This window comes from Botryllus schlosseri, chromosome 7 (assembly GCF_051294905.1).
Source record: "Botryllus schlosseri isolate E-star chromosome 7, Bs_hap1, whole genome shotgun sequence".
Lineage (NCBI taxonomy): Eukaryota > Metazoa > Chordata > Ascidiacea > Stolidobranchia > Styelidae > Botryllus > Botryllus schlosseri.
Window position 1 is genome coordinate 5,601,248 of NC_137242.1, and position 15,821 is coordinate 5,617,068.

The 15,821-nt window shown below is 38.6% G+C and overlaps 1 protein-coding gene and 1 long non-coding RNA gene across 3 annotated transcripts in view; both read left to right on the forward strand.

Moving 5' to 3' along the window:
- LOC145443550 (uncharacterized) overlaps positions 1–4,579 on the forward strand; it is a 63,606-nt gene extending 59,027 nt beyond the window's left edge. Inside the window, exon 2 of the long non-coding RNA XR_013916468.1 lies at positions 4,485–4,579. This is a non-coding gene — a long non-coding RNA (uncharacterized LOC145443550). The remainder of the gene's footprint in view (positions 1–4,484) is intronic.
- Positions 4,580–7,363: 2,784 nt separating this feature from the next.
- Positions 7,364–12,111, forward strand: LOC145443332 (uncharacterized). Of its 2 annotated transcripts, XR_013916398.1 has the most exons (5): positions 7,364–7,558; positions 7,899–8,111; positions 8,181–11,009; positions 11,350–11,562; positions 11,632–12,111. XR_013916398.1 is itself a non-coding variant. In XM_080321317.1 (3 exons), the coding sequence occupies exons 1-3, from the start codon at positions 10,940–10,942 to the stop codon at positions 11,694–11,696; spliced, it is 348 nt and encodes a 115-aa protein (XP_080177443.1). In that variant the 5' UTR covers positions 10,715–10,939; the 3' UTR covers positions 11,697–12,111. The 2 variants fall into 2 exon arrangements, 1 of the variants encoding a protein (XP_080177443.1); XM_080321317.1 differs by lacking the exons at positions 7,364–7,558; positions 7,899–8,111 and having other exon boundaries at positions 10,715–11,009.
- The last annotated feature ends 3,710 nt before the right edge of the window (positions 12,112–15,821 follow it).

Here is a 15,821-nt window from a genome sequence, read left to right on the forward strand (position 1 = left end):
CTTACTCAGAAATGACTACTTCTATCTTATTTTAAAGGATTCCTCGCTCGGCGCGAAATTTTATTAAGTTTTGAATAATATCCAACATGTAGGTTCAATTTGAAGGGTACTTCGTCAAACTCAAATATTGCACAGTGAGAGTTCGCAAATTCTCGATGTATTTTTGTTATTTTTATTGCGATAAGTCATTCTGCAGCGCGAAAATGCGTCGTAGGATATAAATGAAACTGGCACCGCTCATCAAGACCACCGAAAACAGTACATTTCAACATTTAGTAGCAGTAAATTGCTAGTAAAGTACAAGAAGTGATGATTTCCGAGTGAGTTAAAAAGTAAGTATTGAAGGTATAGTCTACCTGAAGACCGAAAACTACGAAATAGAAGTAGATGCAGTGTAAATAGTTAATCACTTGATTAAGTATAGTGCAACCAGATAAAACCTATACTTGAGTACTACAAAATGCACGAGTACTTTGCTATCGACTCCCTCCACATAAAAAGTGACTACGGGTTAAGACTACTTTTACCGATACTCAACAGTTTCAGTTTTAGGTAAAATTCGCAAATCAAGTAATTTCATAAACAAAAGCTAATAAAATGAATTCACTCGAATGTACTAAGCCGCGCTGATAAGATTAATTATAATATACTTATCATGTTACAGTGTTTTTTCTAGCGGAGAAAATCTTTAAAATGAAGTAAGCAGGCCGATATGAAGATATTCGTTGAGCTGAATAAACATAAAAAATATGGAGGATCATGTAAAAGTCTCTAATGCTCCGGAAAAAGGTACTCAATACGCTATATTTTAGTCTAAAAATATGAATCCCCGTAAAACGTACTGGGTGTGGGGTTCGAACCCGCGTGAACACTTGTTCATTGAAACTTAAGTCCAACGCATTAACCGCTCGGCCAACCGAGTTCCATTGCTACGATATCTGAGTAATCTTTTAAATTAGGGAAGAAGTAACTATTTCCAAGTAAGTTTCATGAAGTCTCGATACGCTATATTTGAGTCTAAAAATATTAATACCCATAAAACGTACTGGGTGTGGGGTTCGAAGCCTAGAATAATAAGAGGATCGTGATTGAAAATAGATGGAGGATTAAAGTTTACTGAATACTCCGCAATGTAAAATTAGTATATATACTATACAAAATCCAGTGGGAGTGGGATTCGAACCTACGTGAACACTTGTTCATTGGAACTTAAGTCCAACGCCAAAAAGCTCTACTTTACAAAATTTTCGGAGTAGCGACATTTTTTAGGTAAATTCTGTTACGCGCTTTGTTACTAACTCTGAAAGCAAGCAACGCTTGTGGTATTTGATCAATATGGAAATTCGTGCACTAATGCATCGGTCACGATTAGTTTTACTTTTCAACTAACTTGTTGTCCGTCGTTATATTCATTAGACTCGCTTTCATGCGGCTAATTTGTCCCTATCATTATAACGTCGGGGATCGCGTACCTGCGGCGAAGGTGTTCGTTTAATTATAGCGCCGAGAATCGGACGCCTGCGCCTAGTCCGTTGGCATTTTAGTGCTGAGTTAATTACCCTTATACTCGAGCATGCAAGCATTATACAGGTAGCGGTTGTACTGCGAGCTGATGAATTCGTCATCTATTCGCCCAGCGTAGTTGTTCCTAATCCCGACCTTCCGCTCGTATCGTATATACTACAAGCCAGTGATCGCTACATCAAACAAAACGGGCAGATCGAACGCAAGAACTCGGATCGCAGTGTCGGATGGCAGCAAAGCGGTGTACCTCGAAACATCAACCGATCTGGAGGATTTCAGCAAGTGAATCGACGCAATAACGGTCAACGATATCATTGATATGCTCTTTCTTCGAAATAAAATGAACTCGTACACTATACAATGCTATTTCAATGAGACTGAGTAAAGTGTTAGAAGATATGAAAAGCGCTGAATCGTATGAAATGCGGTGACTACAGGGATCGAACCTACAACCTAGAGCAAGATAGTTGGTTGATTCCTCTGTGATGACGTTATGAAATCTAGTTCAACGTTTAGTGTATTACGCGAGAATTCATATTCTCAAAAACAGCTCAGTACGCATAATCACGATGCTGTAGTAATGGGCGTTATATAGGCGGATGATGTGGCAATGGGCGTGGCTGATGTCGCCGTCGATGATGTGGCAATGGGCGTGGCTGATGACGTAACAGATGATGTGGCAGTGGGCGTGGCTGATGATGTGGCAATAGGCGGATGATGTGGCAATGGGCGTCCTATAGGTGCGGCAATGGGCGTCATATAGGCGTGGCAATTAGGATGACGTGCGCTCTCTGATTGGCGGGGCACAAAGTTCCTTAGCCTCACTACTGTTACTATCAGCCAAAATAGAGGTTCGAATACCAAGCCTCGAGAAGTTGAAAGAAATTGATATCGTGCAATAAACTACTAACCATCTACACATCCGTGAAAATATATACGCATAAACTATATTCGTTCGATTTAAGTCATACAAGGGGATTGGTAAAGTTGGGTGCTGTGCAATGTCAGGACAAATTAATCTACTACCGTTACGACAGCGCAGGCTGTGATCATTCCGTTTGCGGTCAGTTTATTTGTGATGTAACAATGGAGGATCATTGGAATGTGCAATCAGTGAACGACTGGTTGTTCTCACAAGTGACACCGGCGTATCGTGAATAATAATCCTAACATGCACAATATACAGTGATTTGATCGACACGGTTTACTTGATGACTTGAAATTGACTCGTAAATTTTGCTCCGAGTCACGAGTCAATCTGCATTTTTGAAGCGCCGAGTCAAGTCAAGTCAAGTCATTTTTGCAAAGTGACTCGAGTCAAGTCAAGTCATACGAAAAAGTTGACTCGAGTCCGACTCGAGTCAAGTCATGACTCGAGTCATCCCAACACTGCACTACAGCGCACTAGTTGATTGCGTGCAATGCCAGGTCTACCACTGCCTGATATAGAAACAGATAACATGATGTCCAGTCTAAAGTGTGACATGATTTATTTTAAAATTTGAGCTGACTGTTGTATAATTTATATAAACATGGTGCGAAGTAATTCGTGATCTCTTAAAAGATCTTAGTGCCTAGCTAGTTGATATGAGATGTTTGGATTTAGAAGACTCTTGTAGAAGTCTTACCGCAATGCGATTCCTGCCCAGTGTTATGAATATCACAGCGGAAATTCAATCTGGTACGGGTAAACGGCGGGAGTAAATGGTAGCCCGTCACTGCGATCAGTATCCAAAAGTAGCCCTTGGTTGCAAAAAGGTTGGTGACCCCTGACCTAGAGTAACCCTAACAAACGAGAAGCTTATATCTGGCATCTGCTATATTCGAATACTGATGAAAGATTCTAATTTCATATTAGGAAGGAGTTTACTGCATGTAATTTCTCCTAAGGTGTAGTAAATAAAACTTTTTAGATGATCACAAATCACCCAACTACAAACAGTTGGAACGAAAATTCGTATCTGCATAGCGAAAACTTGAGCACTAACAGGAGCATAAAAGTTCGCTTCCTGTTCAGTCATCTTGATATATTTCCTGATCATCTTGTTGATTAGCAAGGGGAGAGGTTCTACCAAGACATCAGAACAACAAAAGAAAGATAACAGGGCAGATGAGATGAACAATTGAACATATTATGTCAGACCATTGCCGGAACCTTCCGAGAAACTGCACTAAATAGCTTACAGACGAAAATCGTACAAAAAACAATTGTGATTTAAAATATATCAATAATATTATATTCCAACTGAATATTTCAAATTTACGATAGGTGGTTGACGTAAAACTGATTGAATTATTACAACGTTATTTGATTATCTAGAATCTAGATAAATACTTATATACATGACTGGAGTTTATTTATGTACATGATATCTGTGAAAGTCTGTAACTATGATAAATCTATTACCCATAGATATGGTGCTGTTGCTGTATTTTGATTTGAAGGAGTCTTCTGTGTGTAAAAATAACAAGTAGATTGAATTTCTAAACTTCAGAGTACGACTCAGCCGATTTTATATCCAGTTATTACCGCAAAAAGGGGGGATTTTGGCCAAAATAGCCCCATGGGTTATCTCCACAACAAGAGTCAATTTGAAAAACTAAGGTCATATTCGGAATAGGTGCCCTTCATAACCCCCAAAACCATTCTTACTTTGTCCGCCTAAAAATATGTGTTGACCAGTGTTATGACTAGAGTTCGTAAAGATTCGATTCGAGTACGGATATACGATAATTTTCGAGTACTGAAATTATATGCCCCTTTATAGACTACGACTTATTTGTTCATCGAGAATGGGAGTCTCGATGTCTTCGTCTCTCCGTGAATGCTTTGAAACCATTTCAGCATCCAAAATGTGTAGCACAAAGCTCTGCGTGCGTTGGCGGGAGCGACATTTTTGTGAAATGGTGGTTAACGGCAACGCGCAGGATTATTGTCATAAAAGCGATATGGAATAGAGGTGCTCGAAAACGACAAATGGTCTTTATTGCATGAAACTGACATTATTTTACATGTGGTCGCATCAAAGTTCCATATTTTGTACTTTCCAAGTCATACTTGTGTGTTCTTCGATCATTCAACGAGCCAACTGTTTGGGAACTGCTTTAAGTCAACTCAACTATGGTATAGCATGTAATGACTTCCTGTAACATGCGTCAACTTTCATTACATGACCGTAAATTGAGTTTTCCCCAAAATCCTGAAGTGATTTCTGGATTGTGGAGGTTACATCAAAGTCTGCATCTACTAGTTGCAGACGATTACCCCTGACGAGTGTCAGCCGAAAATATTCGGGTTCATTTCAATATGAATAAACTATTCAATTGTATATTAAAATTATCTTTATTGAGAATACAATTTTTACTCGAAGCTCATTCTTCCGTTCGGCTGGCGAAAGACTCAGATACAAATTCCGTAACTGATTTGTTTCCAGTATCCTTATCAAAATATACTAGAGCGAGGCATCGTCTTTCATCACTTTAAGGCCTTATTTGGAGAACGTACGAAGATTCCGATCTTTGCCTTCGGCAATTCTCAGGACGCAAATAGATTTCGATCTCAATCTCATAATTTGTGCCGTAATCAATATTGGCAATGGTTTGCACTCAATAAACCATGGAAAAGGCTCATTTTCAACCATAATAGTTGTAAATTCAAATTTATTGCCTGAAGTTTTCGATATTTGGTAACATCTGCGAGCAGGGCGAACTATCTCACCTAGACCAGGGTTGAACAGTTTTGAAGCCCACTATGAGATGATAAGACCGTCATTATAAATGAACCAGGAGGTGGAACTATACACATGGCACTCTAGGCTGGATCAGAGGCGGTCAATGTTGCTACTCACGTAGAAATAGAATGACGCCATAAATTTCTACCCGAATATGAGTAAAGTAAAAAGCTTCTGAGACTTGTTAAAACTATGTAGAAAATAGAACTCGGGTATACCTAACTGGCTTCCAAAATCAGATTCGGTCGAAGGTCCGTTTGTTTGTTTGGTGTATTCATGGTGTTTGTCGACCACTATGGTCATTTACACCAGGCTAATTTACTTCATTTTCATTTCCGTACCTGCTGACTTGTAGCAAGACCCACTTTTAGGCTTTTTATGAGACACCGCTTACACGGATGATATGGCGAGATGGAGCGTAGATAATCTTCCAACACTTAGGTATGAATTCCGGAGTCAACCTCGGTTGGACTCGCACCCGCAACCCATTGGTCTTGCAGATGTGGATTATACCACTACGCTATCTCGCCGTATACTTTTACTAGTTTGTGGGAGATGATGGGTGATTCTGAAATTGGTAAATGCGTCTTCGCTACTAATACAAAATGACTGATGAGTGATGAGAAATTGGTGCAATGTATATTCAGTTACCTCGACACAGAGGGCATATTTCGTCCGGTGAGTATAACAATTTGACTTGTACATTTGATGCGAACTTTTACCTGAACAATATTCTACTTCACAGTTCCTAAACGTAAAAAGCACGTCGTTGTGCCTAAAAACCGCTAAGTAGACGTCGAAGTGGTGGAAAACAACTACTTGATTTCAGTAGGCTACAGTCAGTCCATACTCAGAAATAGTATACTTCGTATTGGAAGTTGAACAGCCTTGAACCGAGAGCAGGAGATCTTATAACCATGCGGAAAGGAAAACCTTACATACACCTTATGCGTATTCAGCTCCGGATTTGGAATAAAGAATATCAGTCTTATGTAATACGACGAATGAATAATCACGTAGTCACACCATGGACACCAAACCAACAACAAACTCATCGATATATCACGTTACCCATATGCGCATAATCCATCAACGTGACATCCATACGTATGATAGTATCTTACGGCAGTAATATATCAATGAATGTCCCAGGCAATATGTGCTCCAAGCAATTATTTAAGACATCAAATAGAAAATAATAGAAATATATATATGCAAATATCGAACGCATTCGTCGATCGGGATTTGTAGGAGAAGGATAAATCACATACCTCCCTACAGGTTTATTTTCTTACGAATGATAATCACGAAAAATTATTATTCTATTTATTTTGTACATTATAACGTTTTATGGCAGTAGAGACGGAAGTCGATAATATTTTCGACTCTGTTTGATATCCGCGGTCAGCTCGAATTGGAAATCAAGAAAACACTGGAAAATGATTACAATTTACTATGACTCGAAACCTTTGGGAATTCCTCGACAAAATTCGTAACTCATCGCTGATGCAATATATCGCAAAAGTAATTAACATAAACTGATTCAGGGGCATGGAGAAAGTATATGTTTGAACATGGTAACGAAGGAAGTTGGTTGCGAACTTGATATATATCGGTTGCATCATAGGCCTATTTGGCTCAAAAAGACAGAAAAATAGCCCGCTTGCTGATCCTCCCTTCCAGGACATACGGGGTACCCCTCAATTATATAATTAGATCAGATGCATATATATAGTTTAGCCTTTGTATCCGCGTGATTACTGCATAAAATAGGTCGAACTGCATTTGCAAACTGTTTATATTTCTGTCGCTACATGATGACATAAAATGCCGAATATAGACTTCACGGCATGATGCGATGCATTCAATTTGTCTATGCGCATGCGCACCGATATAAAGCACACTCCTCGTTTATTGCGTTGAGACACAGCCCGTTTCTCCATGAGTCAAACCTCACTTCGTAGATGCAGTAACGAATATGTAATATACTGCATGTCTTCCCCGTAATAAGTTGTATTCTAATTAGTTTCTACCCATTACCCATATGTATTTAGGACGATAATAGATCCGTCTGTGGCAGAATAGGATATATAAAGTGGGCTAAATTCAATCCGGGGTATCAGTTCGCTTCGATGTCTTCAAACGCATATACTAATAGCAAATTGTAAGAGCTATAATTTTATTCGGATCTTGCCCAAAACTTTGAATATATACAATTCTACATTCTACAATCATGAAGACTATTTTGATGTTAGCTGTCATCTTACCCGCCATTCTTTTCATCGGATTATGCAACGCTCAAGGTGAGTGCATTTCAGGATTGTTAAAGTTTTCAGTTCTAGTCATATTGGTGACACATTGTTTCATTAGATAACGTAACGACATGTTCCACCGTTGCAACACCATTGGGATAGAATCACGAATCACGTATAAGTTCGGAGGTTTCCTAAAGGCTCCTTATCGCACTCCGATGTGTGAAAGCGGTGTCTTGCAAAAGCTAAGAAAGAAAGTGTACATTGTACAATGCTATAAGTCGATAGCTCGGGATTCGTAAATGAAAACATGAACATCATAGCTGAAAATCAACAACAACAACCTATGATATTTCTTGAGTAATAAATAGTAACTGATATTGACTTTTAGACGAAACTCAAGAGCCTGAAGCAACCACTGCCGCAGTTGCCGAAGTAACCACGGCCACTGTTGCCGAAGCAGCCACCTCCAGGAAATTGAAGATCTCAATACAGGAAATCTGCCAAGTCTTTTGTAGAATAGCTATTGGAAAGAACGGAAAACCGAAATACAAAAAGAACGGAAAACCAAAATACAAGGGGAAATGTTCCTGGTATCCGAAAAGTAAGTACATCCAGACTAGCACAACGGAGAGCATGAGTTTCACCGATGGCTTCGATGATGTCTTTACAGGATTCCAAGAAAGTTGCAACGCATGCAGAAGTCGTCATTGTACTGGCATCCGCGATATCGTGTGAAGCTGAGAACCGAAGCTTGACAGATATATCTGAACGAGCGAAGGCCATATAAAACGGATCCTCGAACCGAATTCAATTTTAATATCATTTTTCATTACCCAATACTGTGATCAACGTCTATGCAACCCGCAGTTACGGGCGGCTTTTTACAACGATTTTATAATTCAACTGTGATAGTTAATGCCGTTTTATATTTATATTTTGTTTCCTATAGAGCCCGCCAGTTTTAAGGTTACATAGTTTTCTACGAAGTTCCGTTTATGTATAGTGTAAACACATGGGTTAATTTATTCAATACCTTTGGTTTGGTCAATCTAGCAATGTTTTGTTGTATTGTTGAAAACTGTTCTCCCTCGTTTTCTTTTATACGTACCTTGGTACTTACCAATACTTTGAATATAAAACTCCACAGCAATATATGCAATCATATTAACCCTGATAACGAAATAGTGAGAGAGAGAGAGAGAGAGAATATGCGTTGTAAGTCGTTTGATATGTCTTGGGCAGATGTGGTTATGTATTAGCGATGAAGTAGAGCCATCAGTCGCGTTATTGGATATATGATTCAATATATATTGAAGACAAAATGTACACTGAGAGTATACCTGTACACTGTACGCAGTCATAACAGCAGAGTTGGGCAACCAGAATATTGCCTTCGGCAATTCTCAGGACGTAAATAGATTTCGATCTCATAATCTCATAATTTGTACAGCAATCAACATTGGCAATTGTTTGTACTCTATATACCATGGAAACCAACTCATGTTCATCCACATATAGTTGTAAATTCCATTTTATTGCCTGTAGTTTTCGATATTTGGTGATATCTGCGAGCAGGGCGAACTATCTTCCCTAGATCATTAATACGGCTAACAGTTCTGAAGCCCACAATGAGATGATGAGACCATCATTATGAATGAACCAGGAGGTGGAACTATACACATGACACTCTAGGCTGGATCAGAGGTGGTCTAAGTTGCTACTCACGTGGAAATAGAATGACGTCATAAATTTCTACCCGATTACAAGTAAAGTAAACGGTTTCCGAGACTTGCCTAAAATATATATAAAATAAAACTTGTTACCTCAATACGGGGGGCATATTTCGTCCGGTGAGTATGAAAATTTCACTTGTACATTTGATGCGAACTTTACCAAAACAAACTTCTACTTAACAGTCCCGGAACGTAAAAGGTACCTAGCTGTGCCTAAAAAACGCTAAGTAGACGTTGGAGTGGTGAAAAACAACTATACTTGATTTAAGTAGGCTACAGTGAGTCCATACTCGAAATAGTATATACCTATAGTTCGTTACGGATCACCATTGTATATTGGAAGTTGAACAACCTTGAACCGAGAGCAGGAGAATTTATGACCATGCAGAAAGGAAAACCTTACATACTCCTTATGTGTATTCAGCTCAGGATTCAGAATAAAGAATATCAGTCTGATGTAAAATGATGTATGTACAAATAGTCACACCATGGACACCAAAACAATAACAAACTCATCCACATATTAAGTTACCCATATGCGCATAATCCATCAACGTGACATCACTACATATGATATAGTATCTTACGGCAGAAATATAACAATGAATGTCCCAGGCAATAAGTGCTCCAAGCAATTATTCACGACATCAAATAGAAAATAATAGAAACAAATATATGCAAATATCGGACGCATTCGTCAATCGGGATTTGTACGAGAAGGATCAATCACATACCTCACTAGAGGTTTATTTTCTTACGAATAATAGTGACGAACAATTATTATAATATTTATTTGATACATTATAACGTTTTATGGCAGTAGAGGCGGAAGTCGATAATATTTTCGACTCTGTTTGACATCCGTGGTCAGCTCGAATTGGAAATCATGAAAACACCGGAAAATGATTACAATTTACTATGACTCGTAACCTTTGGGAATTCCTCGACAAAATTCGTAACTCATCGCTGATGCAATATATTGCAAAAGTAATCAACATAAACTGATTCAGGGGCATGGAGAAAGTATATGTTTGAACATGGTAACGAAGGAAGTTGGTTGCGAACTTGATATATATCGGTTGCATCATATGCCTATTTGGCTCAAAAAGACAGAAAAATAGCCCGCTTGCTGATCCTCCCTTCCAGGGCATACGGGGTACCCCTCAATTGTATAATTAGATCAGATGCATATATATAGTTTAGCCTTTGTATCCGCGTGATTACTGAATAAAATAGGTCGAACTGCATTTGCAAACTGTTTATATTTCTGTCGCTACATGATGACATAAAATGCCGAATATAGACTTCACGGCATGATGCGATGCATTCAATTTGTCTATGCGCATGCGCACCGATATAAAGCACACTCCTCGTTTATTGCGTTGAGACACAGCCCGTTTCTCCATGAGTCAAACCTCGCTTCGTAGATGCAGTAACGAATATGTAATATACTGCATGTCTTCCCCGTAATAAGTTGTATTCTAATTAGTTTCTACCCATGAGCCATATGTATTTAGGACGATAATAGATCCGTCTGTGGCAGAATAGGATATATAAAGTGGGCGAAATTCAATCCGGGGTATCAGTTCGCTCCGACGTCTTCAAACGCATATACTAATAGCAAATTGTAAGAGCTCTAATTTTATTCGGATCCTGCCCAAAACTTTGAATATATACAATTCTACATTCTACAATCATGAAGACTGTTTTGATGTTAGCTGTCATCTTACCCGCCATTCTTTTCATCGGATTATGCAACGCTCAAGGTGAGTGCATTTCAGGATTGATAAAGTTTTCAGTTCTAGTCATATTGGTGACACATTAAGTAATTAGATAACGTAACGACATGTTTCACCGTTGCAACACCATTGGGATAGAATCACGAATCACGTATAAGCTTGGAGGTTTCCTAAAGGCTCCTTATCGCGCTCCGATGTGTGAAAGCGGTGTCTTGCAAAAGCTAAGAAAGAAAGTGTACATTGTACAATGCTATAAGTCGATAGCTCGGGATTCGTAAATGAAAACATGAACATCATAGCTGAAAATCAACAACAACAACCTATGATATTTCTTGAGTAATAAATAGTAACTGATATTGACTTTTAGACGAAACTCAAGAGCCTGAAGCAACCACTGCCGCAGTTGCCGAAGTAACCACGGCCACTGTTGCCGAAGCAGCCACCTCCAGGAAATTGAAGATCTCAATACAGGAAATCTGCCAAGTCTTTTGTAGAATAGCTATTGGAAAGAACGGAAAACCGAAATACAAAAAGAACGGAAAACCAAAATACAAGGGGAAATGTTCCTGGTATCCGAAAAGTAAGTACATCCAGACTAGCACAACGGAGAGCATGAGTTTCACCGATGGCTTCGATGATGTCTTTACAGGATTCCAAGAAAGTTGCAACGCATGCAGAAGTCGTCATTGTACTGGCATCCGCGATATCGTGTGAAGCTGAGAACCGAAGCTTGACAGATATATCTGAACGAGCGAAGGCCATATAAAACGGATCCTCGAACCGAATTCAATTTTAATATCATTTTTCATTACCCAATACTGTGATCAACGTCTATGCAACCCGCAGTTACGGGCGGCTTTTTACAACGATTTTATAATTCAACTGTGATAGTTAATGCCGTTTTATATTTATATTTTGTTTCCTATAGAGCCCGCCAGTTTTAAGGTTACATAGTTTTCTACGAAGTTCCGTTTATGTATAGTGTAAACACATGGGTTAATTTATTCAATACCTTTGGTTTGGTCAATCTAGCAATGTTTTGTTGTATTGTTGAAAACTGTTCTCCCTCGTTTTCTTTTATACGTACCTTGGTACTTACCAATACTTTGAATATAAAACTCCACAGCAATATATGCAATCATATTAACCCTGATAACGAAATAGTGAGAGAGAGAGAGAGAGAGAATATGCGTTGTAAGTCGTTTGATATGTCTTGGGCAGATGTGGTTATGTATTAGCGATGAAGTAGAGCCATCAGTCGCGTTATTGGATATATGATTCAATATATATTGAAGACAAAATGTACACTGAGAGTATACCTGTACACTGTACGCAGTCATAACAGCAGAGTTGGGCAACCAGAATATTAGCCGCTTTTCTAAATAAGATTAGAATTAGAAATATAACTACACAGCTTTTTTACAAATTAGATCAGAATTAGAATTGTTGAATTCGAGAAAACTCAGAAGTTGAATTAAATTTCGAATTGGAAAGAAAATCAATAAAACTAAAGTTTATTTCTTATCAAATCAGAGTTCATCCTCATAAGCACTAGTATGGTAAATGTCTGTACTTTTGTACACCAAGCTTGGCTCGTTTCGCGCTATGCCAGGGGTCACCAGCACGCGGCCTGCGAGGTCATATTTTGCGGCCCGCGACCTGACTTGAGATTTCAAACTATATCTTAATAAAGCATTTTTAAATGCTCAGATTCATTTCAGTTCAAAATATTGTTGTTCTTGTTCAAAATATGCGATTCTCCAGTGCCCAACGTCAGTATACCTCACTAGTATATACGGCTTCGGCGATGGTAATAGCATTTCACGGAGGAAGAACTACAGCTGATATGACAGGGCATTTTTTCTTGACGTGCTATGGCCCAGGCACTGCCAAGACTGGGACGCTTAGAAAACGAATTGGGGCTGCTTCCCGCAAGATCAAGCTTTACTAGGAGATACTTTTCAAGCAAATACCATGTCTAGCTAACCAAAATGTCGATTCTTTAGTCGCTGAAAAGTGTTGTTAGGCATCGTGCGTATAGCTCATAGTTCAAAATAGAATAAAATTGACGATCATGATATTTTTGTTGTATTTGTATGTCTTTAACAACTATGCCTGAGAGCACAGCGTTGAACTGATGTAATGTCGTAAAAACCTGGTTGTTAAACTGTGTGGCCTATATTTTACATCGATATTGAAGTCATGCGGCTCGCGGCCTCTACGTAATTTGAAAAGTGGCCCGCGACCCGCTTTGAGCTGGCGAGCCCTGCACTATGTAGTTCTCATGTAGCCATTCCAGGAATACCAGATATTATATTGCAATTAAAATTAGAGCATAGAAACATTGCACAAATTAGACTAGAATTATACATTCGGCATTTCGTTCCAATTAGACTAATTATACAACTAGAACTATTTAGTTGTCCAAGTATGAATAACACATATTTTTAAACAACGTGTTTTAAACTGGGGGCATGTCACGCAAGAGTGAATATCACTGCAATGTGAAGGGTATGTTGTTGGCAAACTATGAGGTCAGTCGGAGCATTATGCTTATTTGAAATTTTATTGGAATAAACGAGGAATTGCTTATTAGATCATGGTAGTGACTTCGTTTCGCGGGTTCGGTTTTCCGAGAATATGCATTCCCTGATGTTCGAATCACTTCACAAATATGTAGTGTTTTTGTAATTCATAGCCCGGTGCGCGACTGCTTGAGTGTAGCTGGTCGATATTCATATGTAGAGCATCAAGGGTCCTCCATCAGTACTCATAACCAAATAAATTGATGGAAATGTCCCTATAACACTGACTTGTGTGATTAATGAGGTGATTTCTGATAGAAGTAATGAGGACCTGTGAAAAATCCCCTCAATCTACCTGATTCATATTTAAAATAAAAGAAGTGCGGTGGTTTAATAATGATTGACAGACATAACAAACTCTTTGTCACGTATGCAATATATCGAGTAAGTATTCCAACTTCGCTCTCTAAGTAGCGCCACTATTATTCACATTATCGAAACAATGCATGTAGAAGTAGATGAATATTATAGTTCACATTATTTTCGGAACGCTTATACTAAAATACAATATGTCTATTCTAACTAAACGAGCGATCTTGAGTGTACCGTTTGACTCCAACTCCAAATACAATGAAATGAATGCACAAATTCAAATGGCAGTTACAAAAGGGGTCAATATAGTAAATCTATATTGTGAGGCATAAGTAATCGTGACATTTTCTGAGGAACAAGAACGTCCAAGTTTGAGTCAGAGCAATGAGCAGTCTGACAAAATGGACAAAATATAACAACATTTGAAATTGGTATAGGTATAGGTGTAGCTGTTCTGAATCAGCTGTTCAATGCGGGGAATTACCTTAAAACGGTTTACAACGAATGTAATACCAATCCATTACCTCAGGGATGACCAACCCTTTTGCTATTCAAGGCCGCATTTCGATTACTTATGTAGCCTACGTCTGCATTCCCGGGCATAGTCGTAATGAACTAACCGGACACCAAATATCCGTTAAACTGTCAATATCCATTTCCGGTGAAATCCGAACAAACGAACTTTTTCATATCTTATCACTGTACGCACCGATATCTCTGGTGGTCATGTAATGAATAGTTACCGGGAGTGGTGATGGTCGCACCAGGGGCGAAATTTATTTTTAGATTCACGATTGAATTTCGTCATTAATATTATTAGTTTCACATATTACTATCGAATATTGATCTATTCTCAGCCCATGTTATCAGATTCCCCGGTAGAGTTGATGGAGGGATTGTTTTCGAAATTTAGGGCAAGTTATGAATGATAATGCATCTTTGGGTGGGCAAATAGTTATTATTCACTTTATTGCATACTGTTGTTTCTTGATTTTCCATCAGGATTGTCGATATAGTGGTAATATATTGGAATCTCTCAAGCGTACCAAAAACTAATTTATGTCGTGAGGAGCAAGTTGGTATTTCAATACGGGGTGCATCATTTCCCACCGCTGTTCGCATCTGTACTCTGGGGCTCAGATTGCAAAGGGCACTACTGTATTAAAATCGCAAAATGAAGTCGCATGGAATCGCGCGCAATGCAAAGAAAGTTGCAAGAATAATTTAATCTCTCAAAAATTCGGGAGTCGATTAGTAAAGTAAGTTGTAATGTCGACGGCCGCTAACACATACTAATTGAATTACGTGTCCACGGTCGCCCAATACTGATTACAATATTGTTTGTTATGCACGCATTCAACACGTAAGTTATCAATTGAGAATAATTCCTATTAATACAGTTTTATTAACCTATAGCATGTCATTGCAGCCAGGGGGGTACGATAACATTTCAAGAAATCTCAAAAATAACGAGCACTCAAAAGGTAAAGAAATGTTTAATAACATCACAGCATAGGAATTCTTAATGCCAGATCTTCATTGCATATGCCAGCGGTAAGCTTAAAAATATCTGTCTGCTTTCCGTGTCAACTTGTTCGACGAGTCAAGCGTTTCGAAACTGCTTTCGCACAGATCACACGCGATGACCCCTTGCATCTACAACACGCGACCGCAAATTGACCTATTATCAACAAAGCTTAGGATTCATTACTCCTGCAATTTTCCTGTCATGTTTTGATGCTTACAAGCATGTCGGAATTTTATTAGAGTAATCGTGGTCTAAAAATGTTTTTCGTTCGATTCGATCACATCCGTTTGCTTTGTGCCATAATACAATAAAATTCTGCTATATAGTTATAAATTCCAGAAATTTACGCACTTAGCAAAATCGAAATCAGCCCCACGGTGGCTAGCGCCAATAATTTTCTGTGTAGATAGGAAA

Coding starts and splice junctions, on each gene's coding strand:
- LOC145443332 (XM_080321317.1), top strand. CDS start 10,940: ATGAAGACTGTTTTGATGTTAGCTGTCATCTTACCCGCCATTCTTTTC. Junction 11,010..11,349: donor CGGATTATGCAACGCTCAAG/GTGAGTGCATTT, acceptor ATTGACTTTTAG/ACGAAACTCAAGAGCCTGAA. Junction 11,563..11,631: donor ATGTTCCTGGTATCCGAAAA/GTAAGTACATCC, acceptor ATGTCTTTACAG/GATTCCAAGAAAGTTGCAAC.